The sequence below is a fragment of the Vanellus vanellus genome (genome assembly GCF_965231255.1).
Source record: "Vanellus vanellus genome assembly, chromosome: 3".
In the NCBI taxonomy this organism is placed as follows: Eukaryota; Metazoa; Chordata; class Aves; order Charadriiformes; family Charadriidae; genus Vanellus; species Vanellus vanellus.
This window is the reverse complement of record NC_138907.1, coordinates 87,476,898-87,493,514: the sequence shown is the minus strand read 5'-3', so window position 1 is coordinate 87,493,514 and position 16,617 is coordinate 87,476,898. Positions and strand designations below refer to the sequence as shown.

At 44.4% G+C, this 16,617-nt stretch overlaps 1 protein-coding gene across 1 annotated transcript in view; it reads right to left on the bottom strand.

The window, feature by feature from the left end:
• BACH2 (BTB domain and CNC homolog 2) overlaps positions 1 to 16,617 on the bottom strand; it is an 89,407-nt gene that overhangs the window by 44,855 nt on the left and 27,935 nt on the right. Inside the window, exon 3 of the mRNA XM_082481779.1 lies at positions 6,925 to 7,179. Coding sequence (XP_082337905.1) covers positions 6,925 to 7,167 — 243 coding nt within the window. The 5' untranslated portion in view covers positions 7,168 to 7,179. The remainder of the gene's footprint in view (positions 1 to 6,924; positions 7,180 to 16,617) is intronic.

Below are 16,617 nucleotides of genomic sequence, written 5' to 3'. Positions count from 1 at the left end.
AGAAACAAAGTATGCCGTTTGTACCTTGTACTATGCTACTTAAGCAACGCACATCAAACAATACACATTTCTGTCTCACAATTTCTCCTGAATTAGTATCGTGTCACGTAAGACCTCAGAAAGTACCCAGATGCTCCGTTTTACTCTCACTACAGATTCGCAGCCTCCAGTTATCCTTCTGAGCGGTCATCAGTGTCAGCCCTGTGAATCAGCATGAAGAAGAACACATTCCCTAGGAGGAATTTAGGAAACCAAAGACCCAACTTCCACCCATACGGACTCACTGAAGTGGCACTGCTGAGGTGAGGTTGAAGCATAAATGAGTTTGAAGCCCGACTTTACTTGAAGCCTGATGGATACAACCTCTTGCCGCTACAAAAAGCTCTGTGGATGAAGTGTGGGGGGGGTGGCTTTCGGGAAGGCTTTCAGGTCACTGCCACCTCCTGAGCCAAAACAGAATTAATTCTGGCCAGTGCTGTGAGGAACATCAATGGCTGATACAGTCATGTAAAAAGAAAACCACAATAATGCTCCCCATTGTCTAAGAACTAACCTTAGCTACTCCTAATACATCTCTGGGGTGTCAAAGAAAAAGGGTCTTCCGTTGTTCCCTACTGTGTAATAATATCCCCCCAGCTGGAAAACAAACTTCCAAGCAGACATTTTCTTCTTGCCCTCTTGCTTCTCTTTCCCACATTTATCACCTCTTCCACTCCAAGCGTCTGTGCAGAGCACTCCCAGCTCAGTCACTGCATTCCTTAAAGACATTACATTCATACATATACACACTGCACAGAAAGGAAAGAGACAAAGTAAGAGAATATCTTTTATTTCTAGAGAGATAAAAAGGAATAGTAATTGCCTTCAGCCAGCAGGGTATGTAATAGCTGACCTCCTGCATCCTGCCTTTGATTTTGTCCTCATCGCAATCATCTTTCGTTGGCTAATTCCCAGCATTTTTCCTGCAGGCTGGCGGGTTGGCATGGATGGTTAGCAGCTGCCAGTATTTCTCCTCCCTGTCAGCTACGAGCTATACTAATGTTAGATGCCTGGCTCAGTCCCACCCAGGGTGCCGCATGCCTTTGCTTTCCAACATACTCAGCTTTTGCCAGCCTTGAACCCGAACCGAGCTCCCGGCCTGCCTTTCTCTTTGCAAAGATTAACCGGGTGAGGGAGTTAACCCACGTCAACCGAAGAAGCAGATGACAGATTTCACAGGGCTAAACCTCATGGGGAAATGGCAGGTTTCACAGCAGCCGTCGGGGAGCAGTAAAGCAGTAAGAACGCAGAGAAATTCAGCCCGCGGTATGTGCTAACATCTACTTTGAACATCATTCTCTTAATAGCAAAGAAAAGAGCTGTGCGGATAAACAAACAAAAAAGCTCCCCAAGCACATGCTGCCCTGTCGTGGTTTAACCCCAGCCACCAGCTAGAACCACACAGTCACTCATTTACTCCCCCCAGGTCGGATGAGGGAGAAAATCGAAGAGTAAAAGTGAAAAAAACCCTCATGGCTTGAGGTAACAACAGTTTAATAGGTAAAGCAAAAGGTACGCACACAAGCAAAGAAAAACAAGGAATTCATTCACTGCTTCCCATCAGCAGGCAGGTGTTCAGCCATCTCCAGGAAAGCAGGGCTCCATTGCATGTTACTTGGGAAGACAAATGCCATAATTCAAAATGTCCCCCCCTTTCCTTCTTTTTCCTCCAGCTTTATATACTGAGCGTGATGTCACATGGTATGGAATAGCCCTTTGGTCAGTTGGGGTCAGATCTCCCGGCTGTGTCCCCTCCCAAGTCCTTGTGTACTCCCAGCCTACTTGTTGGCGGGGTGGCGTGAAGAGCAGGAAAGGCCTTGAGAGCTTAGCAACAACCAAAACCACCAGTGTGCTACCAACAGTATTTCTTATCCCAAATCCAAAACATAGCACTACACCAGCTGCTAGCAAAAAAGTTAACTCCATCCCAGCTCAAACCAGGACTCACCCCCTCTTCCTAAAAGAGATGCAGCTTCCCTTTGCCCCTTGGAAGATTTGTAAACAACTCTATTTAATCCTTTTGGAAGGAAGCACTTCCAGCAGATAGTTCACTGCGCTAAAAAAAAAGTCCCCAGCAACCAGTCTTTGAAACAGATTCAAGAAATTTGAGGGTTACAGGTAAAACAAACCAACCCAATTAAGCAGCAAGTTGGTTTTATAACAGAAAGGACAGTACCAGACCAGTGCTAGAGAAAGCTTGGTCTACGACTTCAGAAGACCTGTGTTTAACTTCACCAGAGAGAAAGGCACTTGGTGCTCTCGTGGCTGGAATGACCAGGTGAAGGTTTTTTCAAATGTACACCCCAAAGTCAAAGAAATGCCAGCAAGGTTGGGAATCTCATTTCTAAGCTGTAGGAATCTCATGCAACTGAGGGGGTTTATTTGTTGTTGCTGTTTCTGTCTTTTCACCATTTAACTGCTCCCTCAGCTTTCAGAAAACCAAGTGAATAAGGTGTTTGCACAGATGATGCTCCTCCGTCCAGCACCCAGCTTTCAGCTGGCCCATACAGACTCGCTGGGTGCTTCCACTGGCAAAGCCAGGCAGGTAATAATAGCGAATAAAAAGCCTATCCGACGAAGCACTGGCTCCTTCTCAAGTAAAGCAGAGTACCACTACAGCATGAATGACTCAATCATCTACTCGAGAGCTATTACTTGCAGCGATGAAGCAATGTTAATTGGATAATGGCCTGCTGCCAGCTAATATTGGCATGACCTACAATACCCCTGGCTGACAGCCGTGTCTCTCTCTCTATCACACCTTTTTTTGTAATCTGGATGGGAAGTGGAAACCATTAAAAAAGCCTCATAAGTGCCATTTAACTTCTTATCATGAATTAAAAGCTTAATTAAGTGCCTTGTTAAAGGAAGGAAGACCAGTTTTCGTGATTAAATAAAACAAAACAACAGTTAGGGGTATGGAGTGAATGACTAACTTTACAGCTTTAAACTCAGTTCTTGGAAAATATTAATTTTGCGTTGCATTTAACGGCAGCTGCTAGAGGAAAATTGTACAATTGCTGAAAAATACCCTGGGTGAAAAGCAGGCGAGGTTCTAGCTATTTAACAAAAACTGCAAATGAAGAGAAAAGCATAGAAGTGAAGAGCTAAGAGGGTCCTTTAGTATTAGCTGTAGGCAGCTGACATACTCCATTCCTCTAACTCTGCTCTGAGGGCTGATCGTTCACACACCACAGCCATATCTGAGTCCTTGTTATTAGGTGACTGTTTTTCCAAGTGCTTATCTACAGACTGAAATACGTTGCTTTCACAAAAGGTGTAGTATGAAATCAAATTACCGAAGCTAGCACAAAAGGCTTCATTGAAGCTCTTCAATCAGCGCAGAATTAGGTCCATACTGAATTAGCTCCATACTGACTTAGTTTAAGTTGATTAGGGAAAGGTTTGAACTGAGGCATATTAGGTCACGCTTGAACTGACCTGAAATGTCTAACAAAAAGGTTTGCAGTGGTTTAAAACCCTGTAAGTTCAACTAGTCCCAATTCCGTGTGTGCACAATGTCTCCCTACTGAAATGACTGGTGTATCATAAAGACCGCTCTCACTTGTAATTGGATATAAACAAGAACTAACGTAGAAAACATCTGTTCGCTGTTTAGCTAGACAACAGTTAACAATGTCTGGATGCCAGATTAACAAAAAGACCCCAACACGCTATGAAGTAAAAAAACCCATGGTCTGCAATTTAGACTTCAGAGGCATATTTACTGCTTTGAATAATCAAAAATAAGTTCTTTTGTTTTGATGTTAAGCTCCCTCACACCAACATTACATGAGTGTATAAGCTTTATATATATAAAGCTTTATCCAGCTCCAACATCAAACCTTTGAGAAATAATAGTAATAATGCCCTTTCTCAACAATTGCGTACTTTAGCAGTTATTAAACCATGGCAGAATTTAAAATACAATGCTTGTATGGTTGACTTAAAAATAGCTTTGCTAATTTACAAGTGATCGTCACCTTTGGAAAACTTTTGAACTGTGAAGACTATATTTAAAAATTATTTTCAACCTCTTGTTTTTCTATAACAACTATATGCCAACATAAATTGTCTCTAAGCCTGAAAAAAGTATTGGCTCAAGGCACTAACTTTCAACTTTTGTTTGAAGTTTTTCCACTGGAGGTATAACCCCTTACATGGCAGATTAAGTCAATTTTCACAGATACCTTTAGAAATAACTCAAGAGCCATTAGCTCGTGAAATGAAAAAGACCCTGTTAACTTCTTTTAATGCAATATAACTAAGATGCTTTTTCCCCTGCTCTATCAGTTCTTAAAATCCAGGAGTCTTTCAGTTCCTTTCATGGGGGGCTCTGACACTGCTCTCTGTCAGAGGCACTTCCCATACCTAAGGACAGGCACTTACCAAAGCGCCCAGTACTCTGAAGTTGAGCAACACCAGAAGCAGAGATGTGCACCTTAACCAAGGAATAACTGAGAAATAAAAAACTGCATCAGGCAGACCTCTACCCAAAGTGACTAACACTTGTGAGAAAATTATTATAATTGATCACCTCACATATTGAAATAAAGTAGTCACCGAGCAAATTAGATTCAATGGAGTTTACCAGCAATTAAGTTGCACGTGGAAAATATCTGTACAAGTAGGCATTGGTAAATGTAGGCATCTTTTTTAATAAGCCGAGAAAGTTCTTTTCCAGGATGAGAAAGATAAAGCCCTGGTGCTTTGCAACTAATCGAAGCATGTGGCAAAATAACAGTGGTGGTCTTAGGTGAAGTGTGATAATTTTAGAGTACTGGGAAAAACAAGAACTAGAATCACTGCTTCTGCAAAACCATGGACTTCACTGGACCTTAAGAGAAGCCAGTGCAACCCTAAGTCACTAAAAGTTTTTTATCTTTCATTGAGATATATTCTAAAATGTAAAACCCCAATACTTCACTTATCCAAAGGGGATTCACTTAAATAGAAAACATTTATGGTTGGACTGGAGGAATTTTTTAAATGTAATATCTCATAAAACACATAGAAAGACAAACCTTTGTGTTTTAAATCTTTAGTGTTTGTTTGAGCATAGGACTGTGTCATGGAGTGCAGACACATTGTCATCCCTCCACCACCCTGCAGCTCAACACCTTACCGCTGCTGTGATTAGAAATCTGCTAATTTCCAATCTACTTTTACTAAAAGCCAGTGGAAACCAATCAATGCTTGTGTCAACACTCTTAGTATTAAAGAGAAACTCCTCCTCTCAGCTGTTTCATCTCCTCTGCCTACACAGTACTGCAGCATGTTGCAGTTGTCATGTCAGCGGGATGAACCTGCCATGGTCTTGTCTTGCCCTCCTTTAGGCCAGGCTCTTTCTTCTGAACATCTCAGTCACTCTTGTATGCGCTTATTTGAATTTCAATCATTTTTCTTTATCTAACTGGACCTGAATCATACATGGAGGACTCACCAAGGCTTTGTAGAAAAGCACTGAAACCCTCCTGTCTCTTCCTACCTGCGCACCCCATGGCATGTTTTGTCACCTCTCTGCTCCCATCCTTGCTTTGTGGTGCGAAAGCTATGCAACACTGACAGAGACTTGATTCTTCCACTGGAAATTATTAGTGGACACTGTAGAATTATAGTGTGCATCCTAGCGCGTCCCCTGCGATATCTCTAAACTCCTATGCAAAATGTCTGGGTCAAAATTTCTTCATGAGTAATATTCAGTGTCAAGACTCATGAAGTCACACCCAGTGACCTACTTCTTCTAATGCCCTCCAACTTCTGCCGTGACAACATCATGACGCCACTAAAGTCTCTGGAGAGCTAAACCAGAGGGGGAAAAAACAGTGTATGACACTTTGGGACCTGTCATCATTTAAAAACACACCGTGCTTCTTCATGGGCGTTAAGCAAATGATGGTGAAAAACCCTCTGCATGCCAGGGTACCTTCCCACTGAGTGACTGCAGTCCCATGCCCTGGGGACATGGCTGCCCCTCTTGTACTTCCTGTCCCAGCTGGAGACGCCGGGCAGGCAGTGCCAAGGTGGTGGGTGATGGCAGCCCTGGGCAGCAGGCACACATCTTCCCTATGTGGGCAGCAAAGCCACTGGCGCGCCCTACGGTTGCTGTGCTGTCACGGCCGTACGGCTGTGAGGAAATTACAGTGGGGGTGGAAGCCAGCCAGTGAGATTTTGTGGTAAAATAAAGTAAACTTTCCAGTGAGGTAGGTATTTTCTACATCCCTTGGCTTCCTGCTGTGGGAGCCATGCCGCATGAGAAAAACCCTGCTTTTTGACAGACCGCGTTCATGGGTTCTTGGTGGAAAACACGCGTCCCAGAGCAGTTAAATCCCAAACTCGTCTTGAGGGGCGGCGAGAGGAAGCAAGGCTCAGTGAGGTGCAGGACAGGGGAAAGAGGAGGACGAAGATACGACCTGCTAGAGAGGGGTGGGCAGCAATGAGACTCCCAACAATGTGACAGCTCAAATTATTTTTCAACAATAACCTGCCATCTAGCAGCCACACTACCCCTTTCAAATTTCCTGTCTGGAAGAGCAGAAGAATATCAGGGTCCTGATAACGCCCTGAATGAAGCTATTGGTAATTAAGCATTTGGGTACAACTCCCTCGGTGGTGGTGAGAAAGGTGAGCTGAAGCATCTTAAAGCTTTGCTGCCGTACCCGTTAGGAGTTACCGCCAGCAAGGAAGGTTGGTCTGAACATGTCCATCCTTCAGCGATTCACAACCCGCTAAAACACAAAAACCACACCGAGAGCTGTGCCGGGGCAGGCACTGACACCTGTGTCGCACTCCGCTTGGCCACCTTAGTGGATCGCGGAGGTCTTCCTCACCGCATGGGATGGAGGGGGCTTATGTTTAAGGCAGGGGCACGACGACATACTGTACCTCTTCCGGCAGGCTGACCACCAGATCATTTTCCGTCTGCCCTACCAAGGCCTGCAAGAAGTACTCGCTGCAGGCAGCCAGCACAGCCCGGTGGGCGCGGAACTCCTTCCCCTCCACGATCAGCGTCACGTCACAGAGAATGTCCTGCTTCCGCTGGTCATTTAAGCAGAGGAGAATATTGGTACAGTGCACCGTTGACTCATACACATACATGGGGGAGTCAGTCTTCTCATCCACAGACATGCCGTTCACACCCTGCAGGGGAGAAGGGAGGAAGAAAACACAAACAAGGCGGTGAGGAGCAACACAGATGCTGGGCAAACATGGTGTGCCGGGATGCTGCCCGATTTCTGGGTACCCCATGACCGTGGCCAAGCAGCCCATCAACTCTTAAATCCCAATAAGTTGTTTAGGAAAGGTATGGGGAAGGGCGGTCATTACCACCGGCTTTCACTCTGCTGCGCTTTGATTACCTAACCCCCCCTAACTTCCCCCTCAAAACCAAAATAGAGTTGAGATGGACTGCAAAGTGCTTTCCTTCAACCACCTACTGTTCATCTACGATTTTTGATTTAGTAGAGAAAGTGACATGGAGATGTGGGAAATTTTAGAAGATTTTAGCAAAAAAAAGCAAGAGCGACTGTCGGGTCTTCTAATAGTGAAAAAACAGCTTTGTGCTTGCTTCTGTTATTTTCAGATTAGGGGAAAAAACCCTCAAAACCCCAGCCTATTCTCCAGCAGGCGGGCAGCACTGCGTGTTTACACTGAAGACCTCATCTCAAGTGAAAGGTAAGGTGGAAGTGTACCCGACGAAGCCAAGCCACTAACTACAGCGACCTCATTCCTCAGTCAGAATTAAGAGTGATTTTAAGCCTTAAGGGGGAGAGAAAGATGATGTTTAGTGGCTTCAGAAGAAATACATTTCCAGGTGTGGCTAAAGCAACATGCCTTCACCAGTGGTTTAATGTCATTTACAAAAAAAAAAAAGCAGTTTCTGAATTCCATTTTCCCAAGAAAAATCCCCCAATCCAAGTGAAGGTCCAGCCCCTGGTAGCACAGCATGAGGGTTCTGGGATCACTCCTGCCTGCAGATAAGCCTCCACCTCCTGACAGCAGAGTAGAGGTTGGAAGGATGTAAGACACTCATTACAACAGTTTGAGCTAGGCAGTTCCCTGCTTGCTGTTCTGAAATTTCTGCAACTGGCATCGCCTTTGAGTACGGGGATCGGACTTGGGGTGGTGGTGGTGGTGGTGGTGGGAGGTCAGCTTCCTCCAACACCCAACACTGCGTGACTCCCCTTCGCACTTGGACACATTGAAGTAATCCTTCTATTACCCAAAACTTTCTGCCCAGCACCAGACTGAATCCTCTTTGCATTATTTTCGCATTTCAGTTTCTCTGAGTAGAAAGCTGTAAAAGCCTGTGCTGTGTCTGAACACACTATGTACCCCAAAACCAAATGAACCCGCTTGTTTTAAGGCTTACAAAGGAAAAAGGATTATTTGTATGTATTCTATCTGCTGCTGAAAAGGAAAGTTGTGGAAACACAGAAACTTCAAGTATTTTAAGGAATTATTTTTCCAAACAAGAACCACCTTCTGAGAGATAAAATTTAGCAGCATACAGGGCTAAGGGCAACCGACAGGGGTATTTTGGTATAATACTGCTGCACTGCAAATATCTGACCACCGTAGTGTGGTGGGTTGACGCTGACTGGACACCAGGTACCCACCAAAGCTGCTCCATTACTCCCCTCCTCAGCTGGACAAAGGGAGAAAAATATTATGAAAGGCTCGTAGATTGAGATAAGGACAGGGAGATCATTCACCAATTACCATCATGGGCAAAACAGACTTGACTTGGGGAAATTAGTTTAATTTATTACCAACCAAATTAGAGCAGGCTAATGAGATATAAAACCATATCTTAAAAACACCTTCCTCTCACCCTTCCTTTCTTCCTGGGCTCAACTTCACTTTTGATTTTCTCTGTCTCCTCCCCCTGAGCAGCGCAGGGAGATGGGGAATGGGGGTTGAGGTCAGTTCATCACAGGTTGTCTCTGCTGCTCCTTCCTCCTCAGGGAGAGGACTCATCATACTCTTCCCCTCTGCTCCAGTGTGGGGTCCCTGCCATGGGAGATAGTCCTCCACAAACTTCTCCAACGTGAGTCCTTCCTGTGGGCTGCAGTTCATGAAGTGCTCCAGTGTGGGTCTCTTCCACAAGGTGCAGCCCTTCAAGAACAGATTGCTCCAGCATGGGTCCCCCATGGGGTCACAAGTCCTGCCAGCAAACCTGCTCCAGCGTGGGCACCTCTCTCCACAGGTCCACCAGTCCTGCCAGAAGCCTGCTCCAGTGCAGGCTTCCCACAGGGTCACAGCCTCCTTTGGGCATCCAGCTGCTCTGGTGTGGGGTCCTCCACAGGTTGCAGGTGGGTATCTGCTCCACCGTTAACCTCCATGGGCTGCAAGGGAACCTCTGGTGCCCAGAGCACCTCCTCCCCTCCTTCTTCAGTGACCTTGGTGTCTGCAGAGTTGTTTCTATATTCTCACTCCTCTCTCCGTTGCACAGTTGTTCCCCCCCCACCCTAAATATGTTATCCCAGAGGTGCTCAGCTTTGGCCAGTGGTGGGTCTATCTTGGAGCTGGCTGGCATTGGCTCTATCCCTGTAACCCCACTGCTACCAAAACGTTGCCACACAAACCAAATACATGTAGAAAATGAAGCAAAATTCCTCCTCTGCTACCTCTTAACGTGGATCTTTGCAGCATTTTCCTTTGCTAGTACAATATACAGGTACACGTGTAGACACAGCATGACTTCAAACTATTTCTCTTGCCTTGCGTTCAAACCAGGGTACTATTTTCCTACAGTGTCATTCGCAAGACTAATAATCTAGAGAAAAGTGGACTTAAGTATTTACTAGACTTCTCAAAAATAACTCCATCTTCCCACCTTTATAAGAATATTTTTAAGCCAGTGGCTATGTTGACTTTTTCTTTTCTTCCAACATTACAAAACTATAATATTACTGGAATTCTTAATGGGATGTTTACGGCTTCTCTTTTACTGGTATTTTCAGTATTTACTGCTGACTCATGCTATGCTTCTAAGTACCCAGATGAAATGCCTACATGAACAGAAGAAACCCAGCCAACCAACCAACCCAGCATCCATTAGCCCTTCACCGACTTCATATGTAGAGAGACGATACAAATCTGCTTATTGGTCTGCACACAGGTAAGGGAGAGAGACACTGTGGGTTTTTTAATGCTACCAGTTGGATTTCTTAATCATGAGAAAATTCATTCTTTTTTTTTTTTTTCTCATGAATTGAGACTAATAAGAAGAATTGACAGCAATCATTTTATTAGCACTATGGTAAGGTAAAAGAGAAAATGATACTGAGGCTCATCCCACTCATATCTTTCTGTGTAACTCTGATGCTAATGATAGCGTTATAATGATGTTCTAAGTGGTCACTCTTGCGTGCTGTGAAATGCAAGAGTTTACAAGAACAATCTAGTGGGAAAACCTGAGAGTTGCAAATGACAATGCAAAGGGGAAAGCGTTCAGTTTTTTTCTTTTTTTTCCAGACATGTCTTATGCCTGTAATGTCTCAGATGATGAATAAATGTACAAGAAACCCGAAACCTGGCAGGTAATGAACAGAACATCAATTATATTTTCAGTGCCTTTTTTTCTAAAAAACAAAAAACACTGTTTGCCTGAAATTGCAATCCTTTTTTACAGTAATAGTGCAATTTGTGTGAATGAAACCCTGAATTACTTGGTTACTAATTAGTAATTTCCCACTTTTTAACTACAGCTCTCATCAAGTGTATTTTTTTAAAAAATTTGTCGCATGCCCTGTGAAGTGCTGAAAATACCACGGTGTATTTCCCCACTGGCGAGCGAGCCTGCCTTCTATGCTAGGAAACCTGACCGATGCGGTACTGAGATGCCGGTGCTGTAAATCCCACCCTCCGCTCCAGCAGATCCCTAGCTACGCTTTCGGAAAGGACCTCCACCCAGCTGCTTATACCGCCGTGCCTTCCCAAGGCTACCATTGTAACTCCAACGGCTTCCCAAAAGCGGATCCATGCCGTGCCCCTTCCCGCAGCCGCTGAGAGCCTGCATGGATGCCCTGGCCGGTGGCTGCAATCTCAGCCCAACACAGACTTCCCCTGGCCGTGCCCTTGGCCGCTCCAGGAAGCACCCCGAGCCCTGCATTGCGCACAGGGAAGCCGGGGCTGGGCTATGGCTCAGAACCACCTATTTATCAGCTTTTAATGTTTCAACACAAGTGATTTATGGTCTTCCCTTTTCCACGATCTGCCATCAACTGAATGACCTCCAGGCACGAGGTGTTTCCTCTCCAAGAGGGCTTTATCCTGCAGGACAGGAGCAAGATGGTGAAACCCTGCACTGGGAAGTACATTGTTCATTTTCACGGAGAAAGGGTTTAGAGTGCAAATAGAAAAGGTCACTGTGGGGCTTTGGAATGTAGTAGCAAGAAAATTAGCAGAATTCAACTTCTTTTTTTTCCCTCAGAAGAGAAAAGCAGCGATCGGGTATTAACTGTAAACTCTGAGGCAAGCTGTGCTGGAAGTCTTTTATACAGTGTTAATTCAAACTGCACAATTTTTTTTCAGTATTATGCTGAGTTTGCAGAACCTTCTTCATGGAAATCATTGTTACACACTTGGTATTTCTTCAAACTGAAGAGAGAATGTCTTAGCAAGCCTTTCTCTGGCTCAAAAGAACATGCTGGCATTTGTTTGCATATAGGTCACCACACTGCCAGAAAAAGCCTCTTTGAAACAAAAGTTTCCAGAAACTGGCACGAACTGTTTATTGTGGGTAAGGAAAGCACCACTGAAACCTCGCCAAAAAAAGTTGCTGGTAAAGGCCAGCAACTGCAGTGAAGGGAACTGGAACGTTGCTTACATGGTCCTTCCACAGCAACGGGTGGGAGATCTCATCGAGCCCTTCTGCATAGGCAGCATGGAGGAGGCACACGAAACCTCAGGAGACCAAAAAAGTTGCTCATGGAACATCCGAATCACTTTGGTTTTCAGCACATCGTCTCTACTGGCTGGCGCTCGCCCAAAACTCTCCAGGAACTCATGAACAAACCTGCTAAGCTGCTACCAAAAATACATTACCTATCACAAAAAAAACAGCTCCTGCCTCACAAGACTAGAGCGCAGACAATATGGTGTCTGTTTTTAAAGGGAAACACTAAGGGAGAGAAAATCTTATCACAGCAGACCAGAAAGTCCTGCATCAGAACTGGGTTAATTACGTGAAAAGGTAAAACTCGACCGTGGCAGAGCTACAGAGCACTTAACCAGGCAAATTATCATCGTGACAAAGCAGCATGGCTTCTGCAAGGGGAAGTCATGTCTCTGATGGGCTCTATTAGAATTCCTGAAGTGTGTCAAATTAGCAGTTAGGAACACTGGTACGTGTAATTAGTGTTGACTTTCAGAAATCCTTTCACAAAGCCTTTACAAAAGGCTTCTAGAGAAGCTCAGTTGGCATAAGGTGAGAAGCTGCATCAGACTGGAAATCACTTAGGCTAAATTGTATTCAACAGAGAAGGGATACAGGGGCAATTTTCAGCAGGTGAACAGTGAAATTCTTCCAGAAACGGAACAGCAGCAGTACTGGCTCATATCTGCCTATGGTCACACCATGCGACACGCCTGAGTTCGTCTGATCTCTGAAGGTAAAGCAGGGTTGGGCACACTTAGTGCTTGGATGGGAGACTGCCTGGGCGTATCGGGGTCCTACCAGCAGCCTGCCACTCCTGCAGCAAGGTCATCGAGAAGATGGAGCCAGACTATGGGAGCAACTTGAAACAACAGAGGTTTAGAGTAGACATAAGGAGAAACTGAGGAACAGGTTGCCTGGAGAGGTTGTGTCATTTCCACCCTTGGAGGTTTTCAAGGCCAGAGTGGATATAGCACTGAGCAACCTGCTCCGATCGCAGAGCTGACCTGCTCTGAGGAAGAGTTTGTGCTAGAAACCTCCTGAGGTCCTTTCCAACATGAATTATCTGATGGTCCTCCATTGATTAGTGACCTAGAAGTCCACAGATCATGACAGGGAGACTGAAATTGATCAAATGTCAAAGGTAATAGGGATTGTTGGGAATTTCAGAAAGACTTAATATAAAAAAGAATTAGACACTAACAAGGTGACACACTAAATCCTGGGCCCTCTATTACACACAAGTGGCAATTAGAGGAAAAAATGTAATTTTATAGAATGGTTGAGGTTTAAAGGGAACTCTAGATATCAACTAGTCTAACCTCCCTGCTCAAAGCAGGATGAGCTAGAGACGGCTGCTTGGGACTGTGGCCAGTTGGGTTTTTGTGAGACCCCACACCACCTCTGGGCAACCCGCTGCAGTTTGATCACCGTCACAGTGAAAGAGGAACTCATTGACCTGGAACCTCAATTCCAACTGGAGCCTCTCATGAAAAAGACAGACTGGAGAACGACAGACTGTCATCACCTAAAGATAGATTTTAGAGAGAGAGAAATATTTTAATAAGGAGCTATATTTTCTAGTTACTTCTGCTGTAGTACACTGTTGTGCAGAGTCTGCATCTGATTACTGATGTTGAAACAGTGAGAAAAGAAATCCTCAGGAGAACAACAAAAAATATTATTGGCAAGGAAAGAGAAAAAGCCCTCCTCAACATGTACTATCAATTCAATAAGTATTATACAAATAATACAAAATAAAAAGGCCAAAGCAGCACTGCTATTTATTGGTTTTAGTGTCGCAAATAGGAGAGGACACCCAAGTAAAAGAAGTGAGGCAAAGGCAGAATTTGTAAAAAGAAGAGCTGTGATTCTTGACCATAGAAATGAACTGGACTCTGTACTACTCACAAGAAGATGCTTGTTTTGTTTTTTTCTGAGAGATTTTACAGTCACTGCAATAAACTGTATTTACAACTGACCACGGCTGCACGTTACTGGGCCAAGAACTCACCAGATTTGTAGAAAGATTAGTCACTCATAATAAAAATATCCAGGGCCACATTACTCAGGGTACAAGTTTACATGGGATGAATATTCACATGCTGCAGCACACCGGCCAACAACAAACTGCCTGTGCAGAGGAATGTGCCTGTATTATCCATTTTTCCTGACCTACCAACCACTGCCTCAGAAACAAATTATTTGATTGATGTCAACGCAGATGAAACACCAAATCTATCACCTCCACACGTGCCTCCTAGATCCCTCGCCCCCTCTGCCCCCAGCCCCAGGAGGCAGCGATGGGCACGCTGCCCTGTGCTCCCCTCTCCTGAACGGGCGCCAAAGTTGCATGGGACTAAGCTGTGGAGGGCAAGCAGTATAAAACACCCGTCCAAAGACTACACATGGCGGGTGTTAGTGATACCAGGGGCTCCCACTCCCACTAGCTCCAGTGGAGTAGTGGGTTTGGGACATGAGAAACCATCAGATGTTAAGCCCAACTCAGAAAAGGTGCACAGACTGCAGTGGAAGTATCCTTGTAACCTCTCCATGGCAAAATACCAGCGAGGAAGGAGATAGGGGAAAAAAGGGACCTAAAGGTACCTCTTTATCCCATGAAGCAAAAGTTTGCTTGTATCCCAGGAGGTGTAAGCAGGACAACAACAGATCTACAAAAAGCATACAGAGGACTCCCGACAACTTCACAGTAAAAGGTTCATCGCTAACTCCTCATTAGGCCCATGATGCTACATTTTAGTACGGAAGCCAACAGATAACAACACTGTGTGATTTCTCATTTACGAATCACAGTACCTGACCCGGTGTAAAATGAACCGCAGGTTTTGCTTGGAAGTGTAAGCTGGAACTCCTATTATATCCTGCTATACAAGGTGACTCCTGGCTTTCTCCTGATTGTGTTAAGAGAGGATCAATACTGAACTGGGTTTTTTTTTTAGTTCCAGTTCACATTCATCCAATCAGCTCCACTAAGAGTAAACAAAAGACAGTTAGGAATAACTTGAAGTGGTAAGCTTGAAAACATTTAAGGCTCTTTGGTCAGAGGTAGCTGGAGAGTCTGCACTGCAGATTGGCATGTAAATGTCTGACCATATTTCTGTTCAACAGGATGCAGGGAGCGTGAAAAAATGCTCTTTTGTTCTGAGGTTTTCTATTAATCTCCCCCCCCCCCCCCCCCCAACAATTTAGCAAAAGGTACTAGGAAAAAAATGGTGGGAGAATGATGATAAAATAATGAAAAAGTTGAGAGGAACTCGTACTTCTGACAAACAGCAGCAAAAGCACGTCAGACTTGACAGTTTTTAGGGATAAACATGCACTGTTTTTAAGTGGCAAGTGGGAGGAAAATAATTTTCCAGGTTTCCTTCCCCATCTCCTGGTATTTTTTCTATGAAAAGACTCATTCTGTGTAATCAACACTTTGGTTTTAAAGAAATTTATCAATAACTGACACTTCAGAGCTCCTAAAATGACCATCCTTATAATTGGTTATTACGATCTCTCAATTATAGCTATAACAACAAAGGATATGATTATATTGTCACTGCTTTCCTTTAAAAAGAAACTATTGAAAGGCCTAATGATTAATTCACCATTTTTGAGAGCTCACTGTAATGACAGAAGACTATATACAAAGGTCTCTTCAGTGAGCCCATTATTCAATTAATAAATGCTGAATACTGAGCAGTCATAGTCATATGAAACTCCCAAGAATTGTGTGAATTTTTAACCAATTAATTATCAATTACAACATCATAAAACACCAGCACAAAAATAGAAATAATGAAATTTAATTATACATTATTCTTCTTAGTTGCTGCAAATACTATACAAGACTGATTTTGATTAATAATTCATACAGCAATAAAGTATCAGGAAAGATAATTATACTGTGCCACAATTCTCACACTGATTTCTGTAATTACAGATTACAACAGTGTTAGCAATTTAAAAAGGTTAGGGAGCAGTAGTAATTTGCTATGTCATCCTCAGCAATATTAATGTCTTCTTCTCTGAGCACCCCAGATAATTGAAAATAGACTAGCGGGCCACCAGGCTACACGGGCTTGCCTCCAGCCAAACAGACTGTGGGTGCCAGGGCCATTAACAAGAACGTCTTCAGAAACGAGCTTTTCACATTGCTCAAGTAACTTCTGCTGCAAAGCAGATGACACATGGCCAAGTGGAAAAAACGTTGTAGAGCATTCTTGGCCAGCAGCCTGCAGACATGCATTGCTGCTGATAGCGATGGCTGATGCTTCTGACCCTACCGCCTCAAAGGAAAACCTTCGTTTGACCATGAGTGGGAAGGGGGATAGTTAAGAGAAACTCAAGAGAGGATTTAACCACAGGCCTGCCACAGAAGCAGGTCTGGTTTGGCACGCAGCAGGGCCCTATGGACATCTGCTAACTTTCCTAAAGGCAAGAATTCACATTGCTGAGGTGGCCGCATGGCTCCTACACATCAAGTGTTTGTTCACAGCCCAGGGAGCACCCTATGAATTGCTGAACAGCTGCACATGGTTCAAGGGCCACAAACTGGTCCCTGGTGAGCTACACTGTGGGCAGTGAGCAGGAGCAGCAGGGCCTGGGCTGGCTGCAGAGCTAGGCCATGAGCCCTGTTCCTGTATGGCAAGCTTCACGTGCCTCCAAAATAGAGACGAGAACACTGGAAA